The sequence below is a fragment of the Microcaecilia unicolor genome, chromosome 11 (genome assembly GCF_901765095.1).
Source record: "Microcaecilia unicolor chromosome 11, aMicUni1.1, whole genome shotgun sequence".
Taxonomy (NCBI): Eukaryota; Metazoa; Chordata; class Amphibia; order Gymnophiona; family Siphonopidae; genus Microcaecilia; species Microcaecilia unicolor.
Window position 1 is genome coordinate 37,161,163 of NC_044041.1, and position 27,522 is coordinate 37,188,684.

Genomic DNA, 27,522 nt, shown 5'->3' on the forward strand with positions numbered 1-27,522 from the left:
TGGCAGATTGGCTAGACCATGCAGGTCTTTATCAGCGATCACATACAATGTTACTATGGGGCTCATTTTCAAAAGAGAAAAACATCTAAAAAGTGGCATAAAGCATAAACCTATTTTTAGATGTTTTTCTATGAAGTCTGTCAGAAGTGCATTCAAATCACAAGGGGGCGTGCCTAACACTTGGATGTTTTACAGCCATAATGGAACAAAACAAAAACGTCCAGGACTAAAACCAAGATGTTTTGGTCTAGACCTGTTCTCAGAATGAATAAGGCACAAAAAGGTTCCCTAAATGACCAGATGATCAGTGGAGGGAATTGGGGGTGACTCCAATACCCCCCCCAAATTTGGATAACAATATGATTTACCAGTCTCTATGACAGCTGCAGATGTTAAAGTCAAGTCTATTAGAGCAGCATGCAGGTCCCTGGAGTTGTGTAGTGGTTGGTGCATTACACAGTGGGGGACCCAGGTCTCTATCTTCCTCTACCTGTCACACTTGTGGTTAAACTGTGACCCCTCCCAGGGACACCAAAACCCTACTGTACCCACATATAGGTGCCCCCTTCACCCGTAGTGGTGTACAGTGTGAGCAGTGGGTTTGGAGGGCTCATGGGACAAGATAAAGGGAGCAAAGGTGAGATGTGTACCTGGGAGCATTTTTATGAAGTGCACAGAAGTGCCCTCTAGGGTGCCCCATTGCTCTCCTGGGATGTCTGGGGGACCGGTCTGCTAAAAATGCAGGCTCCTTCTACATCCCGGTGGCATGAATCTCTACGTTTTGCTCTTATTCGTTTTTTGTTTTATAAAATGGACCAAAAAACAAAACGTGTCAGACTTGTGAGTTCTTGTACCAAGTAGTTCTGCTGAGCCCAGTACTCGGACCAGGTTCTGCTTGGCGGCCAGACAACCCTGGTTTCACTTGTGCTGACCCGCCTTTTCACAGAGGTTGAGCACATAGGTGTGGGTGGCCTGCAGGACTGGAAGTGAGGTGGTGAACGTATCGGCCAGGCAGGCAGCAGCCAACAGAGTGGTCCAGGTACAGGCAAAGTCAATAGGCAGGCAGCAGGCAGGGGAGTAATCTAGGAACAGGCAAGCAGCAGGCAGGGGAGTAATCCAGGTACAGGTAATGTCAATAGGTAAACAACAAGCAAGAGAGTAATCCAGGCACTGGTAAAGTCAGTAGGCAGGCAGCAGGTCAAGAGAGTAATCCAGGTACATGCAAAGTCAGCAATGAGGGACAAGCAGATAAGAAGCAAACTACTGTCCAAGTAACACCTACCAAAGTAGAAGCCGAAGCATGGAGTCCAGGAAGAGCTCACCTGATAAAGTGCTGGCATCTGACATCAGCAGGAACCAGCAGGGATAAGGAGCACAGCCTTAAGGCAAGAGCAGGGGAAGGAGGAACCGGAAGACCAATAGGAGAGAAACAAGGGAAGCCAGGCAGAGAGAGAGCAGACACAGGTGCATGGAAGCAAAGCAATTAAGGAGCCTACAACCACCACTCTCTGAACAAACCCAGAGAAGAACTACATACACGTGGCTCAGGGCAGTGCCAGTCAAGTGTGCATATCGACGGGACCCTGCGCAGCCCAAGGACGCCGCTTGCGTTGAGGTAGGGGAGATGACAAACGTCCAAGCACAAAACCTTGTTCAGAACAGTATTTAAAAAAAAAAAAAGATGTTTTTCTTTTTTGACAATGACTTTCCTATTCGGATTAAAATTGGACTTAGATGTCATATCAAAAAATGCCCCTCCACTGGGCTCATTTTCAAAAGAGAAAAATGTCCAAAAAGTAGCATAAATCTTCATTTAGACATTTTTTTTACAAAAATATCCAAATTTATATTTTCAAAACCAGTTTTTAGATGTTTTTTTAATGAAATCCATCAGAAGTGCGTTCAGATCACAAAGGGGCATGTCATGGATGTGTTAAGGGTGGGATCTGGGTGTTCTGCCATAATGGAACAAAACAAAAAACCTAGGGCTATAAGTTAGACGTTTTGGTCTAGACTAGACCTGTTTTATTAATAAATAAGTCACAAAAAAGTGCCCTAAATGACCAGATGACCACTGCAGAAATAAAGGAATGTCACCCCCTTACTCTTTCAGTGGTCACTGACCCTCTCTCACCCCGCAAAGATGTAAATGAAACAGTACATATCAGGTTCAATCACAGCTTCAGATGTTATAGCCAGTCCTATTAGAGCAGCAAGCAGGTTCCTGGAATAGCCTAGTGGACAGTGCAGTGCACTGTAGAGAAGGTGACCCAGGCCCATAATCCACTCTAACTATTACACTTGTGGTGGAAAGTGTCAGCCTCCCAAAGCCCATTCTACCCACATATAGGTGACACCTTCAACCATAAGGGCTATTGTAGTGGTGTTTAGTTAGGTTTTTTGTGGGTTTTGAAGGTTTCACCAGATAATTTAATGGTGAGATGTGTACTTAGGGCCTTTTATGTGAAGTCCACTTCAGTGCCCCCTAGCGTGCCCCGCTGCTCTGTTGGGATGCCTTTGTGGCTAGTCTACTAGGAAAGTTGGCTCCTCCTATGTCCCAGTGGTTTGTTTTTCTACGTTTTTCACTTGGATGGTATTTTTGTTTTTCAAAAATGGACCAAAAAGATAAATGTTTTGAACACAAAACATCTAGAAAATAGCTATTTTCAGAAAAGAAAAGATGTTTTTCTGTTTCCTTAGCGTCCCTCCAGACCGGTCCAGAATGTGACTGATGGGTTGTGCACGCCTTCCAGCAGGTGGAGACTGAGAACTCTGACTCTAGGGAGAGCCAATAAGAGTCCCTGCCAGCTAGAGGCAGATCCAGTATTCTCAGTCTCCAGCAGGTGGAAAGTGGTGAGCCCTTCAGTCTCGTTTCTCTCGCTTTGTTCTGTTTCTCTTTTTTCTATACAGTATAGCTTTGGTGAACAGAGTTTGGTCTTTTAAGTGTGGTAGTTTATTCTCCTGTGCATCCGGCGTATTTACCTGTAGTTGGATGCTGAGGTCCACGGGGGTCTCTAACAGCCTCGGGGGTGTCACACTCAGGTGGCCAGGTCCCTCCCTCCATGTCCTCCCTAGCATCCAAATGATGCTCTGCTCCTAAGTGTTTGCCTCAGTCTCTTCACTCTGCTCCTAAGTGTTTTGCCTCAGCCTCTTCACTCTGCTCCTAAATGCTTTGCCTCAGTCTCTTCAAGGGAAGAGCGGTGTAGGCAGGAAGAGGCAGCCGCAGCAAAAAAAGAGCTGATTAGCTGTTCGGCGGTACAAATGAGCAAAGCAGCTCCTGCTATTTACTTGTTAGTGGCTGGCTTCTTCTCTTCTTTTTGCCGGTTTCGGAGCAGCAGTGAAAAAAAATGCATCATGGCAGAGAAGCTTCACCACTGTACAGTCTGTGAGCGGCGGGATCTAGGAGCGAGCGGATGCTACAAATACTTCACTGCTGTAAAAAATTAGCTGGAGGCAGTTGCGGTTTCTTCATTTTCTTCGGCACCGGTATTGGGAGGTTTTAAGATCTGGGTGCTAGGCAAGAGAGTGATCCAGGTACAGGCAGAGTCAGTAGGCAGGCAGCAGACACAAGAGTAATCCAGGTACAGGCAGAGTCAGTAGGCAGGCAGCAGACATGAGAGTAATCCAGGTACAGGCAAGGTCAGGAGGCAGGCAGCAGACACGAGAGTAATCCTGGTACAGGCAAGGTCAGTAGGCAGGCAGCAGACACAAGAATAATCCAGGTACAGGCAGAATTAGTAACGAAGAGCAAACCAGAGGAGAAGCACACTACTGAGCAAGTAACACCTACCAAGGTAGAAGCCAAAGCTAGGGAGAGCTCAGCTGATAAAGTGCTGGCGTCTGACATCAGCAGGGAGAAGGGGCATAGCCGTAGGACAAGAGCAGGGGAAGGAGGAACCGGAAGACCAATAGGAGAGAAGCAAGGGAAGCCAGGCAGAGGAAGAGCAGACCCAGGTGGATGGAAGCAAAGCAATGAAGGAGCCTGGAAGCCAGGCAGAGAGAGAGCAGAGCCAGGTGCATGGAAGCAAAGCAATCAAGGAGCCTGCAGCCAGAGAAGAACCACACACACATGGCTGAGGGCTGTGCCAGTCAAGTGGGCGTGTCGACAGGACCCTGTGCAGCATGAGGATGCCGCTTGCATTGAGGTAGGGAACATGGCACAAGGTAAGACCTTTCCTGTGCATCAAGATGTTAAGGACATTATTCAGGCACAGTGAGATGTGCCAGATTCTTCTTTTCGCTCCGCTAAATCTATGGTTCGACTCTATCCAGTTTCGGACTCGAACAAGTCTCTTTTGAGGCTGTCAGTTGTGGATGCTGTGGTCTTCACGGTTACTAAACGTAATACGGTCCCCATAGATGGCGGCACGGCCCTTAAGGATGTTCAGGACCGCTGTATAGAGTCTGTTAAAGAGTGATTTTGATGTCTCTGCCTTGACTGTGCAAGCATCTATTTGTGGTTCCTTGGTAGCTAGAGCTTGTTATCATTGGTCCGAGAAGGTCCTGGACATGAGTTTGGATGACCTGTCTGCTACTGATTCTGAAGTGGCTAAGATTGAGATGGGTTTGCTCTTTTTGGCGGATGGTTTGTATGATTTACTGAGAGCCTCGGCTAAGTCTATGGCTTTGAACGTGGCTGCGCGTAAGACTCTGTGGCTTCGAGATTGGCTGGCTGGCAGATGCGGCTTCTAAGTTTAAGCTCAGTAAATTTCCTTTTAAGGGTTCTCTGTTATTTGGAGATGAGCTGGACAAGTTGGTATGCAGTTTAGGAGACACTAAGGTAGCGCGACTGCCTGAGGATCGACCTCAAGTGACTGGACGTGGAACATTTTTGAGCCGTGGTTGGTGCTGTGATTTTCATTGCTTTAGACCTGGTAGAGTGGCTCTGGTTCAGCGGTCCAGTTTTTTTCAGAGAAGTCAGTCCTTTTGTGGAACTCGGAGAGGGGGTAGAAACGCAGGATCCTTCTTTCCGTCTTCCTCTTGCCCTGCCCAATGAAGATTTTTGGCCCAGCCTCTGATACCAGTGGGAGCTCGTTTAGTGCATTTTTATCGGAGGTGGGCCCAGATTACCTCCGGTCAGTGGGTTCTAAAGGTTCTCCGAGGACAAGCAGGCTGCTTGTTCTCACGACTGGGTTGACGTCCGCGGCAGCCCCCACCAACCGGAAGAAGCTTCGCGGGACGGTCGGCACGCAGGCCACGCCCACCGCGCATGCGCGGCCGCCTTCCCGCCCGTGCGCGACCGCTCCCGCCAGTTACTTTTTTCCCGCGACTGAGAGAGTGGTGCGTTTGCCTCTCTCTCTGTTCAGCCGCCGGATTTTCGACCGCGTTTACGCGGATCGTCGCTTGGACCGTTCGGTTCCCTCTGTTTTTTGTTTGTATTGTTTTAAAAAAAAAAAGAAATTTTTTTTTGCGCGTGTGGAGCACGCGCTCCCCTTTTCCCTCGCTTTCTAGCGGGGACGCCACGTTGCGGCCTAGTGGCCGCTCGGTCGGTTGATTTTTTCGTGGTGTGATTTTAGCCACCATTGCCGACTTTGACTTCGCCGACGCGATTTTTCCGTCGATGTCCTCGAAGGTCCCGAGTGGATTTAAAAAGTGTGGTCGCTGCGGCCGGCCGATCTCGCAGACCGACACCCACGCTTGGTGCCTCCAGTGCCTCGGGCCGGAGCACAATCTCAAGTCGTGCGCTTTGTGTCTCGGTCTCCGGAAACGGACTCAGGTTGCGAGGCAAGTTCTGCGGGACCGTCTTTTTGGAACTTGCGCCGGCCCCTCGACGTCGACCTCGACGGCATCGGTATCGAAGGCCGGTTCTTCGGTACCGGTATCGATGCCCGAGACATCGGCACCGATGGCAGCGACCCCAGGAGAACAGGTCCCGTTGGCCCGCCGGTCCGCCGGTGAGAGTGGGGTTGAGAGGCCGCGTGGGCAGTCGGCCCCGGTCACTCCCTCAACTCGTGAGCCACGGGACCGAACCCTGTCGGACCCGGTACCTCGAGACCGAGGGGGATCGACCTCCTCCTCCTCCATGCCCTCCGGCACCGGTGACGTGCACCGGAAAAAAGATAAGAAGCGCCGTCACCGGGAGCCCTCGGTGCACCCTGAAGAGGAGTCGACGCCGAAGCGTCATCGCAGAGAGGAGAGATCTCCGTCGGTGGTGGAGGTACCGACGCGTCGGGGTTCCGGCACCTCGGTGCCGTCTCCTGGCCCCCAGCAGCTTCTGGCACCGACACCCTTACCGGCCCCACCGCCTTTCCCGGCAGCGGGCCTGGACGAGTGCCTCAGAGCCATCCTTCCGGGGATCCTGGAAGGGCTGATGCGCCAGGCTGTGCCGGCGTCGGGGGTGCTTGCGCCCCCGGCGCCGATGACTGTGGCGCCGGCGAGCTCTAGCCCGGCGCCGGGGCTGTCGACACCGCCGCCGCTTGCGGTGCCGGTCTCGACCGCCACGCAGGTGGAGTCCCCGTCGACGTCGATGGAGGGAGCTCCGTCCCCGCCGGCGCGGGAGTCCACCGCTCGACGACACCGAGACCTTGGTGCCTCGACGTCGAGCCGGGCCCGGTACCGGACTCAGCTACATGAGCTAATGTCCGATACCGAGGATGAGGACTCGTGGGGGGAAGAGGAGGACCCGAGATATTTCTCCTCAGAGGAGTCTACGGGCCTTCCCTCGGACCCCACGCCGTCACCGGAGAGGAAGCTCTCCTTTGCCTCCTTTGTGCGGGATATGTCTATAAGCATTCCCTTTCCCGTGGTCTCTGTGGAAGAGCCGAGGGCCGAGATGCTCGAGGTCCTCGACTATCCATCACCACCTAGAGAGTCCTCCACGGTACCGCTGCACAATGTCCTGAAGGAGACGCTGCTTCGGAACTGGGTGCGACCACTAACTAACCCCACCATTCCCAAGAAAGCAGAGTCCCAGTACAGGATCCACTCTGACCCAGAGCTCATGCGGCCCCAGTTGCCCCATGACTCAGCGGTCGTGGATTCTGCTCTCAAGAGGGCACGGAGTTCGAGGGATACCGCCTCGGCGCCCCCGGGGCGGGAGTCTCGCACTCTGGACTCATTTGGGAGGAAGGCCTACCAATCCTCCATGCTCGTGACCCGCATCCAATCTTACCTGCTCTATATGAGCATCCACATGCGGACCAATGTGCAACAGCTGGCGGACCTGGTCGATAAGCTCCCGCCGGAGCAGTCCAGGCCTTATCAGGAGGTGGTCAGGCAGCTGAAGGCGTGCAGAAAGTTCCTGTCCAGGGGGATTTTTGACACCTGTGACGTGGCATCTCGTGCTGCGGCCCAAGGTATAGTGATGCGCAGGCTCTCATGGCTGCGTGCCTCTGACCTGGACAACCGCACCCAGCAGAGACTGGCTGACGTCCCTTGCCGGGGGGATAATATTTTTGGCGAGAAGGTCGAGCAGATGGTTGACCAACTGCATCAGCGGGAAACCGCTCTCGACAAGCTCTCCCACCGGGCGCCTTCAGCACCCGCCCCCGCGGGCGGGCGTTTTTCCCGGGCTCGGCAGGCTGCACCCTATTCTTTTGCGAAGCGTAGGTACAACCAGCCGGCCCGAAGGCCTCGTCAGGCACAGGGACAGCCCCAGCGCGCTCGTTCCCGTCAACAGCGTGCGCCTAAGCAGCCCCCTGCGCCTCCACAGCAAAAGCCGGGGACGGGCTTTTGACTGGATCCATGGGAACATAGCCGCCCTACAAGTGTCCGTACCGGACGACCTGCCGGTCGGAGGGAGGTTAAAATTCTTTCACCAAAGGTGGCCTCTCATAACCTCCGACCAGTGGGTTCTCCAAATAGTGCGGTACGGATACGCCCTGAATTTGGCCTCCCTGCCTCCAAATTGTCCCCCGGGAGCTCAGTCTTTCAGCTCCCATCACAAGCAGGTACTTGCAGAGGAACTCTCCGCCCTTCTCAGCGCCAATGCGGTCGAGCCCGTACCACCCGGGCAGGAAGGGCAGGGATTCTATTCCAGGTACTTCCTTGTGGAAAAGAAAACAGGGGGGATGCGTCCCATCCTAGACCTGAGAGGCCTGAACAAATTCCTGGTCAAAGAAAAGTTCAGGATGCTTTCCTTGGGCACCCTTCTGCCAATGATTCAGAAAAACGATTGGCTATGTTCCCTGGATTTAAAGGACGCATACACTCACATCCCGATACTGCCAGCTCACAGACAGTATCTCAGATTCCGCCTGGGCGCACGGCACTTTCAGTATTGTGTGCTGCCCTTTGGGCTCGCCTCTGCCCCACGAGTGTTTACAAAGTGCCTCGTGGTGGTAGCGGCCTACCTACGCAAGCTGGGAGTGCACGTGTTCCCATATCTCGACGATTGGCTGGTCAAGAACACCTCGGAGGCCGGAGCCCTCCGGTCCATGCAGTGCACTATTCAACTTCTGGAGCTGCTGGGGTTTGTGATAAATTACCCAAAGTCCCATCTCCAGCCAACTCAGTCTCTGGAATTCATAGGAGCGCTGCTGAATTCCCAGACGGCTCAGGCCTACCTTCCCGAAGCGAGGGCCACCAATCTCTTGGCCCTGGCTTCGCAGACCAGAGCGTCTCAGCAGATCACAGCTCGGCAGATGTTGAGACTTCTGGGTCATATGGCCTCCACAGTTCATGTGACTCCCATGGCTCGTCTTCACATGAGATCTGCTCAATGGACCCTAGCTTCCCAGTGGTTCCAAGCCACCGGGAATCTAGAGGATGTCATCCGCCTCTCCACCAGTTGCCGCACTTCACTGCTCTGGTGGACCATACGGACCAATTTGACCCTGGGACGTCCATTCCAAATTCCGCAGCCCACGAAAGTGCTGACGACGGATGCATCTCGCCTGGGGTGGGGAGCCCATGTCGATGGGCTTCACACCCAGGGTCTGTGGTCCCTCCAGGAAAAGGATCTGCAGATCAACCTCCTGGAGCTCCGAGCGATCTGGAACGCACTGAAGGCTTTCAGAGATCAGCTGTCCTGCCAAATTATCCAAATTCGGACAGACAATCAGGTTGCAATGTATTACGTCAACAAGCAGGGGGGCACCGGATCTCGCCCCCTGTGTCAGGAAGCCGTCGGTATGTGGCGTTGGGCGTGTCGGTTCGGCATGCTTCTCCAAGCCACGTACCTGGCAGGCGTAAACAACAGTCTGGCCGACAGACTGAGCAGAGTCATGCAACCGCACGAGTGGTCGCTCCATTCCAGAGTGGTACGCAAGATCTTCCGAGAGTGGGGCACCCCCTCGGTGGATCTTTTCGCCTCTCAGACCAACCACAAGCTGCCTCTGTTCTGTTCCAGACTTCAGACACACGGCAGGCTAGCGTCAGATGCCTTTCTCCTTCATTGGGGGACCGGCCTCCTGTATGCTTATCCTCCCATACCTTTGGTGGGGAAGACCTTACTGAAGCTCAAGCAAGACCGCGGCACCATGATTCTGATAGCGCCCTTTTGGCCCCGTCAGATCTGGTTCCCTCTTCTTCTGGAGTTGTCCTCCGAAGAACCGTGGAGATTGGAGTGTTTTCCGACTCTCATTTTGCAGAACGACGGAGCGTTGCTGCACCCCAACCTTCAATCCCTGGCTCTCACGGCCTGGATGTTGAGGGCGTAGACTTCGCTGCGTTGGGTCTGTCTGAGGGTGTCTCTCGGGTCTTGCTTGCCTCTAGGAAGGATTCCACTAAAAAGAGTTACTTTTTCAAGTGGAGGAGGTTTGTCGTTTGGTGTGAGAGCAAGGCCCTAGAACCTCGTTCTTGCCCTGCACAGAACCTGCTTGAATACCTTCTGCACTTATCAGAGTCTGGCCTCAAGACCAACTCAGTAAGGAATCACCTTAGTGCGATTAGTGCTTACCATTATCGTGTGGAAGGTAAAGCCATCTCTGGAGAGCCTTTAGTCGTTCGATTCATGAGAGGCTTGCTTTTGTCAAAGCCCCCTATCAAGCCTCCTACTGTGTCATGGGATCTCAACGTCGTCCTCACCCAGCTGATGAAACCTCCTTTTGAGCCACTGAATACCTGCCATCTGAAGTACTTGACCTGGAAGGTCATTTTCTTGGTGGCAGTTACTTCAGCTCGTAGGGTCAGTGAGCTTCAAGCCCTAGTAGCTCATGCTCCATATACTAAATTTCATCACAACAGAGTAGTGCTCCGCACTCACCCAAAGTTCCTGCCGAAGGTGGTGTCGGAGTTCCATCTTAACCAGTCAATTGTCTTGCCAACATTCTTCCCCAGGCCGCATACCCGCCCTGCTGAACGTCAGTTGCACACATTGGACTGCAAGAGAGCATTGGCCTTCTACTTGGAGCGGACACAGCCCAACAGACAGTCCGCCCAATTGTTTATTTCTTTCGACCCTAACAGGCTAGGGGTCGCTGTCGGGAAACGCACCATCTCCAATTGGCTAGCAGATTGCATTTCCTTCACTTACGCCCAGGCTGGGCTGACTCTTGAGGGTCATGTCACGGCTCATAGTGTCAGAGCCATGGCAGCGTCGGTGGCCCACTTGAAGTCAGCCACTATTGAAGAGATCTGCAAGGCTGCGACGTGGTCATCTGTCCACACATTCACATCTCATTACTGCCTCCAGCAGGATACCCGACGCGACAGTCGGTTCGGGCAGTCGGTGTTGCAGAATCTGTTTGGGGTGTAAATCCAACTCCACCCTCCAGGACCCGAATTTATTCTGGTCAGGCTGCACTCTCAGTTAGTTGTTCTTCGTAGGTCAATTTCTGTTGTACCCTCGCCGTTGCGAGGTTCAATTGACCTGGGTTATTGTTTTGAGTGAGCCTGAGAGCTAGGGATACCCCAGTCGTGAGAACAAGCAGCCTGCTTGTCCTCGGAGAAAGGGTATGATACATACCTGTAGCAGTTGTTCTCCGAGGACAGCAGGCTGATTGTTCTCACCTACCCTCCCTCCTCCCCTTTGGAGTTGTGTGTTTCATATTTTATTGCTTGTCATTCAACTGGCGGGAGCGGTCGCGCACGGGCGGGAAGGCGGCCGCGCATGCGCGGTGGGCGTGGCCTGCGTGCCGACCGTCCCGCGAAGCTTCTTCCGGTTGGTGGGGGCTGCCGCGGACGTCAACCCAGTCGTGAGAACAATCAGCCTGCTGTCCTCGGAGAACAACTGCTACAGGTATGTATCATACCCTTTATTCGAGAAGGGTACACCTTAGAGTTAGGGTACGCCTTCCTAGAGTCTCCCTGCCGTTCTCGTTTCAAGGCGAGGGTGGTCAGGGATACTCTGCAGAGGCTTCTCGACCTTCAGGCAGTTTGTCCAGTTCCCTCTTCAGAGCTCAGACAGGGTCAGTATTCCATTTACTTCGTCATTCCAAAGAAGGAGGGTTCTTTCAGGCCGATCTTAGATCTCAAAGCGGTCAATCAAGCTCTCGGAGTGTCCACTTTTGTATGTAGATGCTTCGGTCGTTCATAGTGGCGGTTCGGACCAGAGAATTTTTGACTGCCCTAGATCTCACAGAGGTCTATTTGCACATTCCTATTTGGACCATGCACCAACGCTTTCTGTGTTTTGCGGTGTTGGCATGCACTATCAGTTTGGAGCACTGCCTTTCGGACTGGCAACTGCCCCTCACGTTTACCAAAGTTATGGTGGTAGTGGCGGCGGCCCTCAGAACAGAGGGAGTTCTAGTACATCCTTACCTGGACGATTGGCTGATCAGAGCAAAGTCATTTCAGGAGAGTGTACAAGCCACGGAGAGAGTGGTAAGCTTCTTGCAATCCCTTGGGTAGTCTATGTGCAAAAGAGTCACCTGCATCCAGCCCAGTCAGTGGATAATCTGGGGGGGTATTTTGACACTCGTCAGGGTTGGGTTCTTCTTCCTCAGGCCCGAATCCTCAAGTTGTATTCTCGTATTCGGCAGTTGTTGCAGATTTCAGTGCCGTGTGCAAGAATTATTTTCAAGTATTGGGTTCTATGGCGGCAACAATAGAGGCAGTTTAGTGGGCAAGAGCACTCATGAGATCTCTTCAACAGTCATTGCTCTCTAGGTGGTTGCCGCAGAGGGATTCTCTGATGAAGAGATTTCCCCTCTTGGTGCACGTATGAAGCACTCTCTGCTGGTGGCTTTGAACGAACAATCTGTCCAGGGGGAATGCCTCTGGATCCACCGCGATGGATAGTAGTTGCAACAGATGCCAGTCTTAAGGGCTGGGGAGCTTACTGTCAGGGGCTGTATGCTCAAGGTCTTTGGTCTTGGTCGGAGACTACTTGCTTGATGAATCTCTTGGAAACCAGAGCGATTCGGCTGGCTGTCCAGGTGTTTCATCGACAAGGAGGGACGCGGAGTTATCAGTTGGAACGGGAAATGGCGCAGCTCATGAGTCAGGCAGAATTACATCTAGTGGCTCTATCAGTGGCTCATGTAGCGGGTATAGAGAATGTTTAGTCAGACTTCCTCATTTGAAACTCAAGATTCTGGAGAGTGGGCGCTCGAAGTAGCGTTTCAAGCAGTGATAGAGCACTAGGGTCTTCCGATAATGAATCTTTTCGCATCCACTCTCAATGCGAAACTGCCTCTTTATTTAAGTCGCTGGATGGCTCTCAAGGCACAGGGAGTAGATGTGCTTCTTCAGCCTTGGCCAGAAGGTCTTCTCTGTGCATTTCCCCTGTGGCCTCTAATCTACTTCAGAAGATCGAGACGCACAGGGGCCGAGTAATCTTGGTGACACTGGACTGGCTTTGCAGGCCTTGGTACGCCGATCTTTGGCGCCTTCTAGTTGACTCGCCTATCAGGTTTCAGGAATCTCTCAGTCTCCTTGTGCAGGGCGCAGTGTCTCATCCAGACTTGGGTCATAAGTACATAAGTATTGCCACACTGAGACAGACCAAAGGTCCATCAAGCCCAGCATCCTATTTTCCAGCAGTGGCCAATCCAGGTAACAAATACCTGGCAAGATCCTGAAAAAGTTCAATACATTTTGTCTTACAGCTTGGCTCTTGAGCGGGCACGGCTGACAAGGAGAGGCTATTCTGCGAGTGTGGTTGCCACGATTCTTCAGTCTAGGCGTCAGTGTACATCTCTTAATTATATCAGAGAATTTTTGAAGCATATTGTGCTGATGAACATCTCTCCCTTTCAGGTGTTGGTAGTGCAGAGTTTTGGAATTTTTACAGTGAGGTTTGTACAAAGGCCTGGCGCTGGCCTCACTTCAAGTACAAATTGCTGCCTTGTCCTGTTTTCGGGGACGAAATCAGGGGAAAGGCCTTAGCTTCCCATCCAGATGTTTCTCATACATCCTCCCTCCCGGTTGATCTTTCCATTGTAGGATCTTAATTTGGTTCTCTCAGTCCTCATGAAGTCTCCGTTTGAGCCTTTGGCTTCCTGTACTTTAAAGGATTTGACTCTCAAGGTGGTGTTTCTAGTGGCCATTGCCTCGGCTAGGTGAGTGTCAGTTGCAGGCTCTCTCTTGTAGGTCTCCGTTTTTGGAGTTTGCTAAGGATCAGGTGGATTTGCGCCCCATTACTTCCTTCCTTCCTAAGGTTTTATCTCTGTTCCACGTGTCTCAATCGGTGGATTTGCCTTTCATCGGTTCTTCTTCAGGTTTGAAAGATCAGCGTTGCTTGAAGTATCTTGATGTCCGAAGAGTTCTGAAACAATATTTGAAGTCTACAAAGGAATTTTGTTGGACAGATCGTCTGTTTCTTCTGATTGGGGGTTCGCGGCTTCTAAAACTACTATTTCCCGTTGGCTCAAGGAGATGATAGCTTTTGCTTATCTTCTCTCCGTAAACCTTTTCTGGAGGGGGTAAAGGTGCACTCTACCAGGGGACAGGTGGCTTCGTGGGTGGAACATTTTCTGGTGCCGTCTTTGGAAATTTGTAAGGCAGCAATTTGTCATCTTGCCTTTTTTTTGGTGCGAATGTTCTCACAGCTGGTTTGGTTGGTTCCTTCCCATGATCATACTGCTTTGTTACTTCCCATCAGTCACATTCTGGGCTGGTCCAGAGGGACGCTAAGGAAGGAGAAATTAGTTTTTGCCTGCTAATTTGCTTTTCTTTAGTCCCTCCGGATCGGCCCAGATCCCTCCCTCAGATTGTCTGGTCTGTTTAGCTCTTTTCTGAAAGTTTGGTTATCTTTTGAGCTGTGTTGCAAGTTTGCTGTTGCATTGTTTAAAAAAAAAACAAACAAAAAGGAAAAGGAGACACTGTGCTCTATTTATCTTTGTACATTCAATGAGCACATTAAGAGGCATGTGCTCTTTGCTGACGTAGTGCCTGTGGCTGCTCAGGTTCACAGATGCACAGAAGGTTCCTCTGCTCTTTTTTCTTCTTTTTTACGGTAATACTGGATCTGTCTCTAGCTGGCAGGGGTTCTGGCTCTCCCTAGAGTTAGAGTTCTCAGTCTCTACCAGCTGGAAGGCATGCACAACCCATCAGTCACATTGTGGTCTGGTCCAGAGGGACTAAAGGAAAGCATATTAGCAGGTAAGAACTAATTTCTCCTTTGAAAATGGCTATATTCCCCACTTGAAGTTTGGACACTTTGAGCAAAACATTAAAAGTTAGACTTGGACGTCATATTGAAAATGCCTCTCCATGTCATTTACTAATATTTTCAAACTCTGTTTTTTTTAATATACATTTCTATTGGGTCACTATCATTGCCAGAAGACAAAATACAAAAGCACTGAAATACAGATATCTAAATCAAATCCTCTTGACCGTGAATCAAACTGGGTATTCTTTACTATACCTTCATGGTAATGGGAAAGTAGCAATGAAATTTAACAGTTCAATAGGGAGACATGAATTTGCAACATATTTCTTTAAAGAAACCTATTTTATCTAGGAAACTATATCCAACACCAGTGAGCCTCTAGAAGAGGAAATATTCCCGGAATATAAAGAAATAGAAGAACAATCAGTGGATTCTGGAGAAGAGGAACTTGTGACAAGAGAGGATCCTGAGGAGCCTATTACAGCTATGCCACCAGTTGGGAGCATCAAGCAGGATAAGCTGCAGGGGCCTCGGGGAAGTGAGCCTGATGGAGAGCTCTCGACAAAGCAGGAGAGTTCCATTAGAGAAGAAGCTAAAGAGATCCAAAGAGAGAGAGAAGAAAGAAACCTTTCCATCATAGTTCCTTCTGAGGTCTCTTTAGTATATTCTGCCACTCCCAGGACTGTGTTTGATGAGACCAAGGCCAGTGAGGGTACAGATCCACTTGTGAGTATTTTGAACATTTTTAAAGATGTCCGGGCCGATATTCAAAGTGATTTAACCGACCAGAAATGGCTTCTGGCCAGTTAAATCACTTGTTTGGGGCTAACCAGTCATATTCAGCAGTACTTAACTGGGTAGTGCTGCCAAAAATGTCCAGTTAGTACTCAACTTGAAACTGACTATTTTGGGGGTGTTTGGGGGCAGATTCAGCACTTGCCTGTTAAGTGCCAATATTCAGCTGGTCAAGGTATCCGCATAAAAATCAGTCCTATCTTTATGCTGTTCACTATAGCCAGTTAATTGCTGAATATTGCACTTAATCGGCTAAGCTTTCACTGGTTCTGTAAACTCAGAAATTCAGTGACGGAGCCCACAAATGGCCCAGCATTGAATTTTCGGGGATAACGCCAATGGCAGTCAACAAAACGCTGATTGCCACTGGCTGAATATCAGGGTCCGTGTTAATAAGAATGTATTAAAAAATGAGAGTGAAGAAAAATTATCCGCTAGCCTTGTCAAACATATAAATCGGTTATATTATACAGTCATTCTTACCACAGTGCTGATGCACAAGAGGGATCTCTGTACATGCTGGCAGGAGACAAGTGAGGGGTAATTTCATAACGGGTTGCTTCTTTGTGAAGCCCAGGCAGCAGCTTATTTTGGGCTATGTGACAGTGACAACATGGCTGCCTATGAGGTTCATTTTCAAAGCACAGACTTACAAAGTTCCATAGGTTGCTGTGAAACTTTGTAAATATAAGTGCTTTGAAAATACACCTCTATGTGTTTTTATAAAGTAATCTTACAAAACCTGGAAAAATCATAGCTAAAATATAGCCATTTGCATGTATACCCACTTGGGAGTAGGTATAAATGAATGTGCATCTGATACTCATGTGTTTCATAAACAACATGTATACTTTATGACTCTGCCCACGCTCCATCCACACTGCACCCCTGAATACAACTACACACGGATCGAAATACATGCCTTCTTGTCACTGAACATACTTTTACTGTTCATTACCCCGGGTAATTATATACGAGACATTTTATGCACATAAAACAGGGTTTACGCACACCAAAGCCTTTATAAAGTTATTATATAAAATACTGCCAGCCAGATAAACTCCCAGAGTTTGAACAGATAATTATGAGCATAACAATTGTTAGCAAGCAAAAAGCAGACCAAAGATATAGGATTGCTGGGCAAATTTATTAGATACCCAACGTGGCTACGTTTCACCCTACGGCTGCGTGAGTGGTTAGAAACTAATAAGAAACAGATAAAATATTGAATTAATCACAATGATAAAATCAGCAAACAACATTATTAAAATATAAGCAAATTGAAACAAATAAAATATATCTAATCAATCACAACAAAAACATCATTCTTTAGCATCCCTCCGGACCGGTCCAGAATGTGACTGATGGGTTGTGCACGCCTTCCAGCAGGTGGAGACTGAGAAGAAATCTGTGACTCTAGCGAGCCAATAAGAGCCCTTGCCGGCTAGAGAAAGATCCAGTAAGTTCAGACTCCAGCAGGTGGAAGGTGGTGAGCCCTTCAGTCTTATTATTTTCTATATTCTGTATTTTTTTCTCTTTAATGTAAAAGGTTTTGGTATTTATTCTGTGCATCTTAAGAAAAAAAACCCCCCAAACAACCTGCTCCTAGAAGCACAGGTCCCTGGGGGTCTCTTAGTGCCTCGGGGGTGTTACACTCGGGTGGCCGAGTCCCTCCCCCCATAGCCTCCCTGATATTCTTGGTGCTTTAGTAAGCATTCAATAGTTGAAAAAAAAAGATAAAGTTTCCTCAAGCTCTTCGTGGGAAGAGCTTTGGAGGCAGGGAGAAGCAGCTGCTTTAAAAACAAAAAATGGGCCATTAGGTCCACTGTTTGCAGCAGGGCTGCTATTTGGTTGGATTTAAGCAAGCAGGGCAGCTCCTCTGTTGTTTCTGTTTAAAGGCGCCTTTGGTTCTTTCTTTGAAATCAGCTGATAGCGATGTTGGAGAAACTTCGGTGGTGCTCCATATGTCAGCATCAGGGCCTCGGGGCGAGTGGGATATGTAAATTCTGCACTGCTGCAGAAGTTTTAGAGGAGCAGGGTGCAGGAGCTGGAAAATCGTCGATATCGTCGTGGGGGGGGGGGGGGGGGGGGGGGAGTCCGATTCGGGCGTTTTTGCGACGGTCACGTCTTCACTCCCGGTGCTGGTTTTGGTGGGAAACGCCACCATTTTAGATGTCTCGCTTAGAGCTGCGCCCCAGGTCTCTCTGCCTGCTCTGCCTACTGTTCAAACTCCCGTTTTGTCTCCTGGTGAAGGAGGATTTCCTCCTGAGTTTGTGTACAGATGTACCAAGCCTTTCTGCTGCACAAAGCTGTTCCTGTGGACCCTCCAGCAAAGAGATCTCTGGAGGGTTCTTCTGAGACTGTAAAACAGGTCAGACAATCTGTGGAGGCAGAGCAGGAGGTTTCTTTGGGCCCAGATCAGGACATGGCATCCTTAGAGGAGGAGGCATGGTACCCTGAAGAGCAATTTTCTGAGGACCTTGATCAGGCAGTAGATGAAGAAGAATCTCTTCCTGCGGGGGAGGATCCTTCGGTGGTAAAGATTTTCCCTAAAGATGACCTTCAGGAGCTTATTTCTCAGGTTTCTTCTACTCTGCGTTTTGAAGACCAAGATGGCCAGGTGGCCGAGCCTAGAAAAGTGGATTTGCTGGTCAAGGGTATTTGCAGAGCAGGAAGGTCTTTTCCCATGCATCAGGATATTAGAGATATTATTCAGGCGCAGTGGGAGGTTCCTGATTCTGCTTTTCGGCTTGCTAGATCTATGGTTAGGCTATATCCGGTTCCTGACTCAGATAAAGATCTTCTGTGCCCTCCGGTAGTGGATGCGGTAGTTTCCGCGGTTACCAAGCGAAATACTGTGCCTGTGGATGGTGGAATGGCTCTGCGAGATACCCAGGATTGCTGTATTGAATCCTTGCTGAAGAATTCCTTTGATGTTTCTGCTCGTGCAGTGCAGGCTGCGATTTGTGGATCCTTAGTAGCAAGAGCTTGTTTCCGCTGGTCAGAAGGAGTTTTGGACCATTCTTCGGATGATCTTTCAGCTATTGACCATGAAGTGGCAAAGCTGGAAATGGGGTCAGCCTTTCTGGCGGATGCTTTTTATGATTTGCTTTGAGCTTCTTCTAAGTCGATGGCTCTCTCGGTCGCGGCCCGTTGTACTCTTTGGCTGCATGCTTGGCGCATGCGGCATCTAAGTCCAAGCTCAGTAAATTTCCCTTTAAGGGTTCTTTTCTGTTTGGTGAGGAATTAGATAAGTTGGTGCATAGCCTGGGTGAGGCTAGGATTCCTAGGTTGCCGGAGGATCGTCCCAGAGGTGCTGGCCATGGCAATTTTTCAGGTCGTGGTAGAGGCTGTGATTTTCGTCGTTATCGACCGGGCAGAGTTTTTCCAGGGCAGCGCTCTAGATTTTTCCAAAGGACTCAGTCCTTTCAGGGAGGTCGTAGAGGAGGTTGAGAGGCAGGGAGTTCCTTTTCCTCCTCCTCCCGTCCTCAACAATGAAGGTTTGTGGGCCCAGCCTCCAGTTCAGATAGGTGCTCGGTTGGCACAATTTCAGGAGAGGTGGGCCCAGATTACTTCGGACTAATGGGTACTAGAGGTTATTCGAGACGGGTACGCTTTAGAGTTTGCTCATCCTTTGCCAGACACTTATCTGGAATCCCCTTGCCGTTCTTGTGTCAAGGCCAGAGCCGTCAGAGATACTCTCCACAAACTTCTGGACCTTCGAGCAATTTGTCCGGTCCCTTTGGCGGAACAGCGTCAAGGCCGTTACTCCATTTACTTTCTGGTACCCAAGAAAGAGGACTCCTTCCGACCAATTTTAGATCTTAAGGCGGTCAATCGAGCCCTCAAAGTGCCTTCCTTTCGTATGGAGACTGCGGTCCGTCATTGTTGCAGTATGGGCCAGAGAGTTTCTGACTTCTCTCAATCTTACAGAAGCCTATCTTCACATTCCTATTCATCCTGCACATCAATGTTTCCTTCGTTTTGCAGTGCTGGGTCACCATTTTCAGTTTTGGGCTCTGCCCTTTGGACTTGCGACCGCTCCTCGTATGTTTACCAAAGTCATGGTAGTTGTAGCTGCAGCTCTCAGAATGGAAGGTATTTTAGTCCATCCTTACTTAGACGATTGGTTGATCCGGGCAAAGTCTTACCACGAGAGTGTTCAGGTGACAGCTCGGGTAGTAGAATTCTTGCAGTCCCTAGGTTGGGTTGTCAATATGCAGAAGAGTCGTCTTCAGCCTTCTCAGTCGATAGAGTATCTGGGGGTCCGGTTCGACACGAGGCAGGGTTGCGTGTTTCTTCTGCCGGCCCGGATCCTCAAGTTACAGTCTCAGATTCGTCAGTTCTTGCAGAATTTGAGGCCGTCGGCAAGGGACTATCTACAGATTCTTGGATCTATGGCGGCAACGATAGAGGCGGTGCCCTGGGCCAGGCTCATATGAGGCCTCTTCAGAGGTCACTTCTGTCGAGGTGGTCGTCCCGGAAGGATTCTCTTCAGCAAAGATTGCCGCTTTCGCTCCTAGTGAAGACCTTTCTACGATGGCTGTTTTAGTTCAGCCACTTCTCCCCTTAAAGTACCTGAGATTTGCTGCAAGGTGTTGTTCACAGCTTGAATTGCTTCCCATACTGTTTCCAGTGTAACAGACGTTGGTTTTCTCAAAGCCTCAAAACTTAAGGAAGGCACGCCTGAGCTTCTCTCCGACAGAGAGCCTGCCTGGCCTGATGTTCCCTCTGGCGTTGACGAGGCTGCGGGGTCTCCACATTCAGCCGCAGGGGTCCGACTTCCGGGTTCTGTGCGCTGCTCACTCGCTGCCGGTCTATCCATTCCTGGTCGGGGTCGCTGTTAATGAAGGAGGGCTCAGCGAAACTCCTTCGGCGCTTTGGTCAGACAGGTCTTCCGGACCTCCCGAAGTGGCCGCTCCAGTTCCCCGCGCTCGCAGTCCCGTTTCCTCGAGTGTCATCTGACGCATGGGAGTGGGATTCACCCTGCCTGTGGAGATAGACAAATTGGGTTTCCCTTTCCTCTTCCCCATTACGGGTCTGTGGGATTCGAATGTGCAGCGTTTCACCGGGCGAAGGAGACTGCTTCACGCACATCAGCTCAAGACGCCATCTTGGATCCCCTTCTTCAGCAGCTTTTGACACTGTGGATTATGATATGCTAGCACGACTGACAGAAACAGGTATCAGTGGAACAGTACTTGCTTGGTTCAGATCCTATCTCTCAGACAGGCAACAAACAATCCATAATTTTTGGCAGTAACTCATCACCACCATGGACATTGACCTGTGGGGTACCACAAGGATCGATACTGTCACCTATTCTGTTCAATGTCTACCTCAAGCCACTAGCTGAGCTGATTCGGTCAATGGACACTCAGTTCTGCATCAATGCGGATGATGTGCAGCTACTCATACCCATTGAACCTGACTTACCTACATCCTTGAATAAACTGATTCCTTAGCATCCCTCCGGACCAGACCAGGATTGGACTGATGGGTTGTGTACGCCTACCAGCAGGTGGAGACTGAGAAAGTTCTGAGACTAGAGAGACAATGAGAGCCCTGGGCATATGACACTAGCCTCAGTATTTCTCAATCTCCCAGCAGGTAGGAGTTGAGCCCTTTAGTCTCTCTCTTTCTCTTGTTTCAGAATTATTTATTATTATTATTTATTATTTTATTATTTTCTATTTTCCTTCTGTGCCTGGGAATTCTATTTGAGGTTTTTCTTTCAGCCTCTGGGGTGTTATACTCGGGTGTCCCGTGTCCCTCCCCACCGCCCTTCATTACTAGGGAAGGGCTGCCCTTTCTGTGGAAAGGTGTACTGCCTTTGGGAGAGACAGCCACGTTTCTTTATGTTTCAACACTTTTATTAAGATCCAACTGACACAGTGCAAACATTACACCATTCACAAGAAGTACAAACATAGGCTTTTGCAGTAAGTTCACACCCTCCAATACTAGTCCATACTCTATGGGATTTTTTACATGTACAGAACACTCAAGAATAATTCAAAGTAAATTTATGTTTTAGGTGTAATCCCCTCCTTCCCTGTCCCCCTCCCATGAATCCATCCCCCACCCTCAACGATGCAACTAAAGATTCTCCATAATAAGGCACATTTGCATCCAAGTAATACATCCTATACCTTCCCCCCTCCTTTAAATTCCCCCTCCCCCTTAAAAAAAACAAAACAAAAAAAAAAACTTATAAACCGTTTAACACTGAGCTGCGCGCGCGTGGAGTCAGAGACTGGATATAGGGACCCCAAGTCTCCAGAAACTGTGACCTCTGCTTCTGTGAGGGTCCCACCGCCCTTCGCTCATGCAATAGCAGATTGTGAAATCTGTTCCTCCAATGCCAAAAATCAGGTGGGTCCGCAGAGACCCACCCATGCATAATCACTTTTTTCCCCATCAAACAGGCCCTGCGGATCAACTGTCTCGAGCCCCTCTTCTGGAAGACAAAAAGCTCATATTTATCAAATAGTATCCCCAGAGGAGTAAAGCTTATTCGAGACTGTACCAACCCCTCCAAATATTCTATGATCTGATGCCAATATTTTTGTGTGGCAGTGCAACCCCAAAGGCAATGGTACAGTGTGCCTTCCTGCCGCTGACACTTAGAGCAGAGTGGATCAGGCACCCCCCCCATCTTAAACAGCTGCGTCTTGGTCATATAAGCCCTATGTAGAATTCGAAATTGACATTCCCGCATACTCGCATTCACAGAGATCTCCGGGATTCGGGACAACAACTTTGTATAATCTAAAGTCAAACCGGGTCTCTGCATGTCACGGGCCCATCGAGTGGTGATTGCTTCAGTATGTCTCTGCGGATCTAATACCCAAAGAAGCTTATGCAGGCTCGATATTGAGGGCCGCTGTCCCGGGGTCTCCTTAAAGAACTCTCTGACTTTCCTCCCATGTCCACAATTCAACTGTTCCATATTGAGAGACCGAATATAATGAGCTAGTTGCTGATATGCAAATTCATGACTTGCACTGATTCCTACCCCCAATGCCCCCAAGTTTAGCAGACCACCCCTTGTCCCTAATACGTGTTCTACCCTTGTTATTCCCAGTAATGCCCACCTCCGAAATACCGGATTCTCAGATCCAGGCGTAAATGTTGGGTTTCCCTGCAACGGTAATAGATCAGATATATCCGCTCCCAAACCCCAGTACCTATTTAAATCCCACCACACCTCCCTTATGGGTCTTAGCAGGCAGCCACGTTTCTTTATACAAAATTTCCCCTGTGTGCTAACGAGCAGTCAGCTCCGTGGCGGGGTGAGTTTCATCAGTTATTTAAAAAAAAAAAAAAAAGAGGAAGTCAGAATTTGTTTTCCGACGTCTTAAACGAGCATTTGTTTTAATTTTGATATTCTCTTTCTTGGGAGTTCCGTTTTTCTTTTCGTTGTGGTGCCTGTTACAAAAAAAAAAGCACGCTTCGCTTCATCTCTCGGTGATGCTTTCCTCTGCTATGGCTGATAAATTGAAGCGGTGTTTAGTCTGCCAGCGCCGTGGGGTAGGCGCTTCGGGTTCTTGTAAATTTTGTACAGTAGTGCAAGATAGTTGCCTTCTCCTCCTCCGTCGGTCTCTGCAGTTGCCGCTTCTTCGGCTTGGTCCGCCATGGTCTCCTCAGACGCGTCTATCTCGCCAGTAGATACGGGGCCTGTGAAAGTGGTGCGAACGGCGGCCATTTTGAATTCAGCTGTCTCTGCTCCTCGTGAGTGTTCTGCTTCTTGTCCTTTACAAACGTTAGGTGAAGCAGAGACAGGGACTCTGGAGGGACTCAGGAAGGGGGTTTTCCTCCTGAGTTTGTCCTCCAGATGTACCAGGCATTTTTGATGAAGAAAGCTGGGACAGCAGGAGTGTCAGCAGACTGTCCTTCCTCTATTCCTCCTGCAAAAAAGTCTAGAGGCTGTGAGTCTCAGACGGATCTTTATTTTGACCAGGATCAGGAGATGCCTTTGTTGGAGGAGGAGGATGATGTCTTGGCTGAGGACGTTTGGGAGGATCAATCTTCTATTGTTCCTGAGGATGTATCTTTTTCTCAAGGGGAAGATCCCTCTGTAGCTAGAGTATTTCATAAGGATGATTTGCAGGAGCTTATCTCTCTGGTTTCCTCTACTTTGCATTTTGAGGACCAACCTCCAGTTTCAGAATTCGTAAAGTTGATCTCTTGGTTAAAGGCACTAGGACTTGTAGAAAAACTTTTCCTATGCATCAGGATATTTGGGATGTTATTAAAGCTCAATGGGAGGTTCCAGACTCTGCTTTTCGGCCGGCCAGATCTATGTCCCTCCTTTATCCAGTGCCAGAAGTAGACAAAGCTATCCTTAAGGTTCCCGTAGTCGATGCGGTGGTTTCAGCAGTTACCAAATGTAACACGGTTCCTGTGGACGGAGGAACAGCTCTTCAGGATGTTCAAGATAGAAGGTTGGACTCTCTTCTTAAGAATAATTTTGATGTTTCTTCTTTGGCGGTGTAGGCGGCTATTTGTGGTTCTTTGGTGGCCAAGAGCCTGTTTTCGCTGGGCAGAGAGAGTCCTGGACAGGTCTTCGGACGATCTTGCGGTTATAGATACAGAGGTAGCTAAGATTGAGACAGGTTCTGCTTTCTTGGCAGATGCCTTATATGATCTGTTGAGAGCATCTTCTAAATCTTTAGCTTTGGGTGTTGCAGCTCGTCGATCTCTGTGGTTACGAGGTTGGTCGGCGGATGCTGCATCTAAGTCCAAGCTCAGTAAGTTTCCTTTTAGGGGCTCTTTTTTATTTGGAGAAGAATTGGATAAGTTGGTACATTCTTTATGAGAATCTAAAGTTCCTCGCCTTTCAGAAGATAGGCTTCGTCTATCTAGTCGGGGTTCGTTGTTTGGTCGTGGTATGGCGAGAGATTTTCATAGATTTCATACTGGGCAAGGAGCTCAGTCTCAGAGGTCTTGGTTTTTCAGTAGGACGCAGTCCTTTCGCGGTTCCATAGAGGAGGTAGAGTCTCAGGCGTTGGTTTTTGTACCCCCTTCCGTTCTTCCCAATGAAGGTGTGAGGGCCTCTCCTCTGGTTCCTATAGGAGCTCAGCTCTCTCAGTTCTATCAGAGGTGGGCCCACATTACTTCAGATCAGTGGGAAGTTATTCGCGAAGGTTATGCCTTAGAATTCGCAAGGCCTCTTTCAGACGCCTTTCTAGAGTGTCCCTGTCACTCTCGTCAAAAGGCAGGCGTGGTTCGGGAGATTCTAAAAAGGCTTTTAGATCTTCAGGCTATTTGTCCAGTCCCTTCTTCCGAGTACGGACAGGGTCGTTATTCCATTTACTTTGTCGTACCCAAGAAGGAGGGCTCATTTAGACAAATTTTAGATCTCAAAGCTGTCAATCAGGCTCAGAGTCACAAGTTTTCGAATGGAGACTCTTCGATCAGTTATAGTGGCAGTTCAGACAGGAGAGTTCCTAACGGCATTAGATCTGACAGAGGCTTATCTTCATATTCCTATTCGGCCTGCTCACCACAAGTTTTTGAGGTTTGCGATTCTGGGTCAACATTTCCAGTTTCGAGCTCTGCCCTGTGGTCTAGCAACAGCTCCACACACTTTTACCAAGATTATGGTCGTGGTAGCAGTGGCTCTCAGGAAGCAGGGAATCCTAGTCCACTGGTTGATCAGGGCAAAGTCTTATCAAGAGAGTTGCCAGGTTACAGATCAGTTGGTGAATTTTTTGCAGAATCTAGGTTTGGAGGTAAATATAGCGAAGAGTCGTCTGATTCCTTCTCAGTCGCTGGAGTATTTGGGAGTTACCTTCGACATGGCTCAGGGGAGAGTTTTTCTTCCTTAGGGCAGAATTGTCAAACTGCGTTCTCAGATAATAAACTTACTCCACAGATGCGACCTTTGTGCTCGAGATTATCTTCAGGTCCTGGGGTCCATGGCAGCGACGATAGTGGTAGTTCCCTGGGCCAGGGCTCATATGAGATCTCTACAGTTGTCTCTGCTGTCCCAGTGGTCCTCTCAGACGGGCTCTCTTCTGAAGAGGTTACCTCTCAGGTCACAGGAGCGCAGTTCTGTCTTCTGGTAGCTATAAACAAAGAATCTTGTCACAGGAATGCCGCTGGAGTCTCCTCAGTGGGTAGCCTTGACGACAGATGCCAGTCTGGGGAGCTCATTGCTTGGGCAGCTGGACCCAGGGTCTCTAGTCTTCTCTGGAGGTGTCCAAAGCCATCAACGTTTTGGAGACCAGAGCTATTCGGCTGGCTCTACTGGATTTTCAATCCCTCCTGGCGGGCAAGGCGGTACGAGTTCTCTCGGACAATGCCACAGCGGTGGCTTATGTCAACTGCCAGGGGGGAACGAAGAGTCGTCTTTTGAGTCAAAAGACGGCCAGGCTCATGGCGTGGGCAGAAGTTCACCTAGAAGCCATCTCAGCCTCACATGTAGCAGGAATCGAAAACATTCAGACAGATTTTCTCAGTCGGCACACTCTCAATCCAGGGAAATGGTCTCTCAGCGATCGAGCGTTTCAGTTGATTGTAGCGCAGTGGGGCACTCCAGTCCTAGATCTGTTTGCTTCCAGTCTCAATTCAAAGGTTCCTCAATTCTTCAGTCGCCGAAAGGACACAAAAGCTGTGGGAATAGACGCCTTCTTACAGAGGTGGCCTTCCGGTCTCTTTTATGCGTTTCCTCCGTGGCCTCTCTTAGGTCGCCTCCTTCAGCGGATCGCAGAACACGGGGGTCCGGTAGTTCTCGTGGCTCCAGATTGGCCTCGACGTTCTTGGTACGTGGACCTTCAGCGTCTTCATTTGGCAGCTCCTCTTCGTCTTCTGGCTCACAAGTCCCTGCTGTTCCAAGGGCCAATCTCACATCCAGACCTGGCTCGATTTTGTCTTACGGCTTGGCTCTTGAACGAGCTAGATTAACTAAAAGAGGTTATTCCACTCCAGTGATTGCTACCATGTTACAGTCTCGACGCCACTCCACTTCTTTAAATTATACCCGCACTTGGAGGATTTTTGAAGCTTGGTGTGAAGAGGCTGATATTTCTACTTTTCGAGCTTCTGAACCACAGATGTTGGATTTTCTACAGCGGGGTTTTGAAAAAGGTTTATCTCTCTCTACTCTCAAGGTACAGGCGGTGGCTCTTCCCTGTTTTAGAGGTCGAATTTGAGGTAAGACCTTAGCCAGTCTTCCCGATGTCGTCCGTTTTTTGAAGGGAGTTAGTCTTCTTCGCCCTCCAGGTAGATCGATTTTTCCATCTTGGGATCTCAATATTGTTCTTTCGGCTCTAACTAGCCCTCCTTTTGAGCCGTTGTCTGATTCTTCTCTTAAGGATTTGACTCTTAAAGCGGTGTTTTTAGTAGCCATAGCTTCAGCAAGGAGGATGTCGGAGTTGCAAGCTTTTTCCTGCAGATCTCCATTTTTGGAATTTTCTAAGGAGCGAGTGATTCAATGTCCGGTTCCTTCTTTTCTACCTAAGGTGGTTTCTCGTTTTCATCTTTCTCAATCGGTTATTCTTCCGGTTTTGGGATCCTCCTCAGGCTCGGAAGAGCAGAGGAGGTTGCGTACTTTGGATGTTAAGAGAGTGCTTAAACATTATCTAGCAGTTACTGCGGACTTTCGTCGCACGGATCGTCTTTTCGTTCTTGTAGCTGGTTCCCGTAAGGGGTTCACCACTTCTAAACCTACGTTATCTCGATGGATTAAGGAGATGATAGCTTCTTCTTACATTCTTGCGGGTAGAGCGGTTCCAGACAGTGTTAAAGCTCACTCCTCGAGGGGGCAAGCAGCTTCTTGGGTGGAATCTTTCTTGGTGCCTCCAGCAGATATTTGTAAGGCAGCAACGTGGTCCTCTCTTCATTCTTTTTCTAAACATTACAGGCTTGATGTTCAGTGTCGACAGGAGGGTGTCTTTGCGTCTCGAGTACTCACAGCGGGCTTGCTGGGGTCCCTCCCGTTTCAGTATGAAATGAAACGGGCGCTAGCAAGGTTATCCCGCTCTCCCTCCCTCGCTCTCTCCCTCTGTCCCCTCCAAGTCCCACGGCCCCCTTTCTTCCCTTCTGATTTCCAGGCCCGCCCTCCCTCTCTCTCCTTCCCTCTGTCCCTCCCCCGAGTTCCAGTCCCCCCTCCTCTCTGTCTCACAGACACGTCCTTGTGATGCCTCCACCCACGGCCCTCCCCTCCCCGACACTGGCCCCGCCCATCCTTCTACATGCAAGTCACCCCCCCTCCAAAATTGCCAACCCCCCTCTGCTACCCCCCCCCTCTTACCAGGGTCCCGGCGGCAGCAGTGAAGAGC

General features: G+C 49.6%; 1 protein-coding gene across 1 annotated transcript in view; it reads left to right on the plus strand.

Annotated features, from left to right (window-relative positions):
* The window catches only part of WDR66 (WD repeat domain 66), a 428,322-nt gene that overhangs the window by 40,618 nt on the left and 360,182 nt on the right, over window positions 1–27,522 (plus strand). The window contains exon 3 of the mRNA XM_030218324.1: window positions 14,792–15,166. Coding sequence (XP_030074184.1) covers window positions 14,792–15,166 — 375 coding nt within the window. The remainder of the gene's footprint in view (window positions 1–14,791; window positions 15,167–27,522) is intronic.